General features: G+C 64.4%; 1 protein-coding gene across 1 annotated transcript in view; it reads right to left on the minus strand.

The window, feature by feature from the left end:
* Positions 1 to 6,932: 6,932 nt before the first annotated feature.
* The window catches only part of LOC108803994 (non-receptor tyrosine-protein kinase TYK2-like), a 3,005-nt gene continuing 1,792 nt past the window's right edge, over positions 6,933 to 8,145 (minus strand). The window contains exons 3-4 of the mRNA XM_018575767.1: positions 7,926 to 8,106; positions 6,933 to 7,129 (exon numbers count right to left, since the gene is read on the minus strand). Coding sequence (XP_018431269.1) covers positions 6,933 to 7,129; positions 7,926 to 8,106 — 378 coding nt within the window. The remainder of the gene's footprint in view (positions 7,130 to 7,925; positions 8,107 to 8,145) is intronic.

Here is an 8,145-nt window from a genome sequence, read left to right on the forward strand (position 1 = left end):
AGGAAGGGCGTAGGAGGTGGGGGAGGGGGGGAGGAGGAGGGGAGGGGACACGCATAGTACATGAGCGGAGGAGGAGGAGGGAGAGAGGAGGAGGGGAGGTGACACGCATAGTACATGAGCGGAGGAGGGAGAGAGGAGGAGGGGAGGTGACACGCATAGTACATGAGCGGAGGAGGAGGGAGAGAGGAGGAGGGGAGGTGACACGCATAGTACATGCGTGTGGGGGAGGAGGAGGGGAGGGGACACGCATAGTACATGAGCGGAGGAGGAGGAGGGAGAGAGGAGGAGGGGAGGGGACACGCATAGTACATGAGCGGAGGAGGAGGAGGGAGAGAGGAGGGGGGGAGGGGACACGCATAGTACATGAGCGGAGGAGGAGGAGGGAGAGAGGAGGAGGGGAGGGGACACGCATAGTACATGAGCGGAGGAGGAGGAGGGAGAGAGGAGGAGGGGAGGGGACACGCATAGTACATGAGCGGAGGAGGAGGAGGGAGAGAGGAGGAGGGGAGGGGACACGCATAGTACATGAGCGGAGGAGGAGGAGGGAGAGAGGAGGAGGGGAGGGGACACGCATAGTACATGAGCGGAGGAGGAGGAGGGAGGGAGGAGGAGGGGAGGGGACACGCATAGTACATGAGCGGAGGAGGAGGAGGGAGAGAGGAGGAGGGGAGGGGACACGCATAGTACATGAGCGGAGGAGGAGGAGGGAGAGAGGAGGGGGGGAGGGGACACGCATAGTACATGAGCGGAGGAGGAGGAGGGAGAGAGGAGGAGGGGAGGGGACACGCATAGTACATGAGCGGAGGAGGAGGAGGGAGAGAGGAGGAGGGGAGGGGACACGCATAGTACATGAGCGGAGGAGGAGGAGGGAGAGAGGAGGAGGGGAGGGGACACGCATAGTACATGAGCGGAGGAGGAGGAGGGAGAGAGGAGGGGGGGAGGGGACACGCATAGTACATGAGCGGAGGAGGAGGAGGGAGAGAGGAGGAGGGGAGGGGACACGCATAGTACATGAGCGGAGGAGGAGGAGGGAGAGAGGAGGAGGGGAGGGGACACGCATAGTACATGAGCGGAGGAGGAGGAGGGAGAGAGGAGGAGGGGAGGGGACACGCATAGTACATGAGCGGAGGAGGAGGAGGGAGAGAGGAGGAGGGGAGGGGACACGCATAGTACATGAGCGGAGGAGGAGGAGGGAGAGAGGAGGAGGGGAGGGGACACGCATAGTACATGAGCGGAGGAGGAGGAGGGAGAGAGGAGGAGGGGAGGGGACACGCATAGTACATGAGCGGAGGAGGAGGAGGGAGAGAGGAGGAGGGGACAAGCATAGTACATGAGCGGAGGAGGAGGAGGGGGGGAGGAGGAGGGGAGGGGACACGCATAGTACATGAGCGGAGGAGGAGGAGGGAGGGAGGAGGAGGGGAGGGGACACGCATAGTACATGAGCGGAGGAGGAGGAGGGAGAGAGGAGGAGGGGAGGGGACACGCATAGTACATGAGCGGAGGAGGAGGAGGGAGAGATGAGGAGGGGAGGTGACACGCATAGTACATGCGTGTGGGGGAGGAGGAGGGGAGGGGACACGCATAGTACATGAGCGGAGGAGGAGGAGGGAGAGATGAGGAGGGGAGGGGACACGCATAGTACATGCGAGGGGGGGAGGAGGAGGGGAGGTGACACGCATAGTACATGAGCGGAGGAGGAGGAGGGAGAGAGGAGGAGGGGAGGTGACACGCATAGTACATGAGCGGAGGAGGGAGAGAGGAGGAGGGGAGGTGACACGCATAGTACATGAGCGGAGGAGGAGGAGGGAGAGAGGAGGAGGGGAGGTGACACGCATAGTACATGAGCGGAGGAGGGAGAGAGGAGGAGGGGAGGTGACACGCATAGTACATGAGCGGAGGAGGAGGAGGGAGAGATGAGAGGAGGGAGGTGACACACATAGTACATGCGTGTGGGGGAGGAGGAGGGAAGGTGACACGCATAGTACATGAGCGGAGGAGGGAGAGATGAGAGGAGGGGAGGTGACACGCATAGTACATGAGCGGAGGAGGGAGAGATGAGGAGGGGAGGTGACACGCATAGTACATGAGCGGAGGAGGGAGAGATGAGGAGGGGAGGTGACACGCATAGTACATGCGTGTGGGGGAGGAGGAGGGGAGGGGACACGCATAGTACATGAGCGGAGGAGGAGGAGGAGGGAGAGATGAGAGGAGGGAGGTGACACACATAGTACATGCGTGTGGGGGAGGAGGAGGGAAGGTGACACGCATAGTATATGAGCGGAGGAGGGAGAGATGAGGGGAGGTGACACGCATAGTACATGCGTGTGGGGGAGGAGGAGGGGAGGGGACACGCATAGTACATGAGCGGAGGAGGCGGAGGGAGAGATGAGAGGAGGGAGGTGACACACATAGTACATGCGTGGGGGGGAGGAGGAGGGGAGGTGACACGCATAGTACATGAGCAGGGGAAGAGGAGGGGAGGTGACACGCATAGTACATGCGTGTGGAGGAGGGGAGGTGACACGCATAGTACATGAGCGGAGGAGGAGGAGGGAGAGATGAGAGGAGGGAGAGATGAGAGGAGGGAGAGATGAGAGGAGGGGAGGTGACACACATAGTACATGCGTGTGGGGGAGGAGGAGGGGAGATGACACGCATAGTACATGAGCAGGGGAAGAGGAGGGGAGGTGACACGCATAGTACATGCGTGTGGAGGAGGGGAGATGACACGCATAGTACATGAGCAGGGGAAGAGGAGGGGAGGTGACACAATAGTACATGCGTGTGGAGGAGGGGAGGTGACACAATAGTACATGCGTGTGGAGGAGGGGAGATGACACGCATAGTACATGCGTGTGGGGGAGGCGGCTCCTCACCAGCGCGATGTCCTGGTGACTGACGTCCAGAACCTTCAGGATGACGCGCAGATCCCGCGAGTTGTTGTTCGGGTCACTGGACTCGTATTCAGAATCTTCCTCCCCTCCCCCGCTCACCAGCAGAACTCCCTCGTAGATGTTGGTCCGCGTCCCCTGACCCAAATGGGCTTTCTGCCGAGAAACATTTCATTATTAGCGCCGGATACCGACCGTGACCCCCATGTGACCTCCCCCGCAACGCCGGATACCGACCGTGACCCCCCCCCCCATGTGACCTCCCCCGCAACGCCGGATACCGACCGTGACCCCCCCCCCCATGTGACCTCCCCCGCAACGCCGGATACCGACCGTGACCCCCCCCCCCATGTGACCTCCCCCGCAACGCCGGATACCGACCGTGACCCCCCCCCCCATGTGACCTCCCCCGCAACGCCGGATACCGACCGTGACCCCCCCCCCCATGTGACCTCCCCCGCAACGCCGGATACCGACCGTGACCCCCCCCCCCATGTGACCTCCCCCGCAACGCCGGATACCGACCGTGACCCCCCCCCCCATGTGACCTCCCCCGCAACGCCGGATACCGACCGTGACCCCCCCCCCCATGTGACCTCCCCCGCAACGCCGGATACCGACCGTGACCCCCCCCCCCATGTGACCTCCCCCGCAACGCCGGATACCGACCGTGACCCCCCCCCCCATGTGACCTCCCCCGCAACGCCGGATACCGACCGTGACCCCCCCCCCCATGTGACCTCCCCCGCAACGCCGGATACCGACCGTGACCCCCCCCCCCATGTGACCTCCCCCGCAACGCCGGATACCGACCGTGACCCCCCCCCCCATGTGACCTCCCCCGCAACGCCGGATACCGACCGTGACCCCCCCCCCCATGTGACCTCCCCCGCAACGCCGGATACCGACCGTGACCCCCCCCCCCATGTGACCTCCCCCGCAACGCCGGATACCGACCGTGACCCCCCCCCCCATGTGACCTCCCCCGCAACGCCGGATACCGACCGTGACCCCCCCCCCCATGTGACCTCCCCCGCAACGCCGGATACCGACCGTGACCCCCCCCCCCATGTGACCTCCCCCGCAACGCCGGATACCGACCGTGACCCCCCCCCCCATGTGACCTCCCCCGCAACGCCGGATACCGACCGTGACCCCCCCCCCCATGTGACCTCCCCCGCAACGCCGGATACCGACCGTGACCCCCCCCCCCATGTGACCTCCCCCGCAACGCCGGATACCGACCGTGACCCCCCCCCCCATGTGACCTCCCCCGCAACGCCGGATACCGACCGTGACCCCCCCCCCCATGTGACCTCCCCCGCAACGCCGGATACCGACCGTGACCCCCCCCCCCATGTGACCTCCCCCGCAACGCCGGATACCGACCGTGACCCCCCCCCCCATGTGACCTCCCCCGCAACGCCGGATACCGACCGTGACCCCCCCCCCCATGTGACCTCCCCCGCAACGCCGGATACCGACCGTGACCCCCCCCCCCATGTGACCTCCCCCGCAACGCCGGATACCGACCGTGACCCCCCCCCCCATGTGACCTCCCCCGCAACGCCGGATACCGACCGTGACCCCCCCCCCCATGTGACCTCCCCCGCAACGCCGGATACCGACCGTGACCCCCCCCCCCATGTGACCTCCCCCGCAACGCCGGATACCGACCGTGACCCCCCCCCCCATGTGACCTCCCCCGCAACGCCGGATACCGACCGTGACCCCCCCCCCCATGTGACCTCCCCCGCAACGCCGGATACCGACCGTGACCCCCCCCCCCATGTGACCTCCCCCGCAACGCCGGATACCGACCGTGACCCCCCCCCCCATGTGACCTCCCCCGCAACGCCGGATACCGACCGTGACCCCCCCCCCCATGTGACCTCCCCCGCAACGCCGGATACCGACCGTGACCCCCCCCCCCATGTGACCTCCCCCGCAACGCCGGATACCGACCGTGACCCCCCCCCATGTGACCTCTGGCACGCCCGCACCACGCGGGGAGACTCTGGCACGCCCGCACCACGCGGGGACACGCATACACACAGAGGTTGTGCTTGATGGACCCGTGTCTGTCTTCATGCGCGGATACAATGTAACGATGTAAGAAGTTTGTGCGTTACGTTGTGTGGACGGGACCCCGGGGAACATTTTTGGGGGTTTTCTCAAATTTGACTGCAAAAGTGGAAATGTATTTGTAACTTCCTGTGGTCGAGGTTCAGTCACATGACGCCAGGGGTCAGAGGTCAGCTGTGTGCAGAGAGAATGGGAGGGCTGAGAACGTACAGCCAATCACAGGACAGAGAAGGAATCATGTGACACACCTGTGAGATCTCATGCTTGCGGATCTGGTGGAAGCTGAGCTGGCTGAGGTTCAGGCTCCGCAACTCGCCGCGCTCTCTGCTGTTCCTTCCCTTGCGGCAGATTGTCAGGTTAGAAACTTCTGCAGAAGGAATATAAGAGACGGTTCAGTGTCATCCACACGCAACGCACACGCATGTGCGTGCACTATCCCAGAACGCATCACTCCTAATGGAATATTTCATGTGCTGGACGCATGTATATATCCAACTCCTCCCCCATCCAACTCCTCCCCCATCCAACTCCTCCCCCATCCAACTCCTCCCCCATCCAACTCCTCCCCCATCCAACGCGGGGAGACTCTGGCACGCCCGCACCACGCGGGGAGACTCTGGCACGCCCGCACCACGCGGGGAGACTCTGGCACGCCCGCACCACGCGGGGAGACTCTGGCACGCCCGCACCACGCGGGGAGACTCTGGCACGCCCGCACCACGCGGGGAGACTCTGGCACGCCCGCACCACGCGGGGAGACTCTGGCACGCCCGCACCACGCGGGGAGACTCTGGCACGCCCGCACCACGCGGGGAGACTCTGGCACGCCCGCACCACGCGGGGAGACTCTGGCACGCCCGCACCACGCGGGGAGACTCTGGCACGCCCGCACCACGCGGGGAGACTCTGGCACGCCCGCACCACGCGGGGAGACTCTGGCACGCCCGCACCACGCGGGGAGACTCTGGCACGCCCGCACCACGCGGGGAGACTCTGGCACGCCCGCACCACGCGGGGAGACTCTGGCACGCCCGCACCACGCGGGGAGACTCTGGCACGCCCGCACCACGCGGGGAGACTCTGGCACGCCCGCACCACGCGGGGAGACTCTGGCACGCCCGCACCACGCGGGGAGACTCTGGCACGCCCGCACCACGCGGGGAGACTCTGGCACGCCCGCACCACGCGGGGAGACTCTGGCACGCCCGCACCACGCGGGGAGACTCTGGCACGCCCGCACCACGCGGGGAGACTCTGGCACGCCCGCACCACGCGGGGAGACTCTGGCACGCCCGCACCACGCGGGGAGACTCTGGCACGCCCGCACCACGCGGGGAGACTCTGGCACGCCCGCACCACGCGGGGAGACTCTGGCACGCCCGCACCACGCGGGGAGACTCTGGCACGCCCGCACCACGCGGGGAGACTCTGGCACGCCCGCACCACGCGGGGAGACTCTGGCACGCCCGCACCACGCGGGGAGACTCTGGCACGCCCGCACCACGCGGGGAGACTCTGGCACGCCCGCACCACGCGGGGAGACTCTGGCACGCCCGCACCACGCGGGGAGACTCTGGCACGCCCGCACCACGCGGGGAGACTCTGGCACGCCCGCACCACGCGGGGAGACTCTGGCACGCCCGCACCACGCGGGGAGACTCTGGCACGCCCGCACCACGCGGGGAGACTCTGGCACGCCCGCACCACGCGGGGAGACTCTGGCACGCCCGCACCACGCGGGGACACGCATACACACAGAGGTTGTGCTTGATGGACCCGTGTCTGTCTTCATGCGCGGATACAATGTAACGATGTAAGAAGTTTGTGCGTTACGTTGTGTGGACGGGACCCCGGGGAACATTTTTGGGGGTTTTCTCAAATTTGACTGCAAAAGTGGAAATGTATTTGTAACTTCCTGTGGTCGAGGTTCAGTCACATGACGCCAGGGGTCAGAGGTCAGCTGTGTGCAGAGAGAATGGGAGGGCTGAGAACGTACAGCCAATCACAGGACAGAGAAGGAATCATGTGACACACCTGTGAGATCTCATGCTTGCGGATCTGGTGGAAGCTGAGCTGGCTGAGGTTCAGGCTCCGCAACTCGCCGCGCTCTCTGCTGTTCCTTCCCTTGCGGCAGATTGTCAGGTTAGAAACTTCTGCAGAAGGAATATAAGAGACGGTTCAGTGTCATCCACACGCAACGCACACGCATGTGCGTGCACTATCCCAGAACGCATCACTCCTAATGGAATATTTCATGTGCTGGACGCATGTATATATCCAACTCCTCCCCCATCCAACTCCTCCCCCATCCAACTCCTCCCCCATCCAGTCCTCCACCAGTCTATATACCGCATCCCCCGAGCCATAAGCCGGCCACACACAGAGAGATTACCTGCAGACTTTCTCCCGTCAGATCCCTCCGTCTACACTGAGCTGTGTGTGGCGGTATCTCCCGCAGGGCGGAGCTTCAGTATCTTGCTGGTCGGCCCCGCCGGCTCTCACAATACCGGAACCATCTGATTGGATGCCGGCATTTTACAGCCAGCAGGGCCGACCAGCAAGATACTGGGGGTCCTCTCCATCCAGAACCCGGCCTTCCTCCGGTACCCAGCCGGAGCCGTCTGGCCGGCCAATCAGGAAGCCGGGTGCCGTGAAATGACGGACGCCCTGCTTTCTGATTGGCCAATGACGAGGGAGCACGAGGCCAGCTGCCCCGGCTTCCTAAGTGGCTGAGAAGTCGGCTCCATGCGCTCTCATCACAAGGGACGAGGGAGCATGGAGCCGCTTCCCGGCCAATCAGGAAGCCGGGCGCCGTGTAATGAGACTCTGCCGGGTTCCGGATGCAGGAAGTATCGGGCCAGGCGTCAGAGTACTGGCCCACATACTCGGCAGCGATACGACTTAGAATGAGGAGGGTCATTGCCCCAGTGAAGGGATAGGGGGCGTTACCTCCAGATTTGGGGAGGATACATTGCTTGACGTGGAAGATCTCCTGGCCGGACCTCAGCGTACATCCTCGCAGGTTCTCCGTTAGCTCCTTGACACTGAGGAAGCCGCGATCCCACTGCTCCAGCGTGTACACGTCCTCCACCCGATCGATCCGGAACTGCCGGTAGCTGAACCCTTTGCCCTGAGGAGGGAACAACAAAAATACACAAAGGGTTAAAGG

The sequence above is a fragment of the Nanorana parkeri genome, unplaced genomic scaffold, assembly GCF_000935625.1.
Source record: "Nanorana parkeri isolate BGI_ZX_2015 unplaced genomic scaffold, ASM93562v1 scaffold4704, whole genome shotgun sequence".
NCBI classification, from domain to species: domain Eukaryota; kingdom Metazoa; phylum Chordata; class Amphibia; order Anura; family Dicroglossidae; genus Nanorana; species Nanorana parkeri.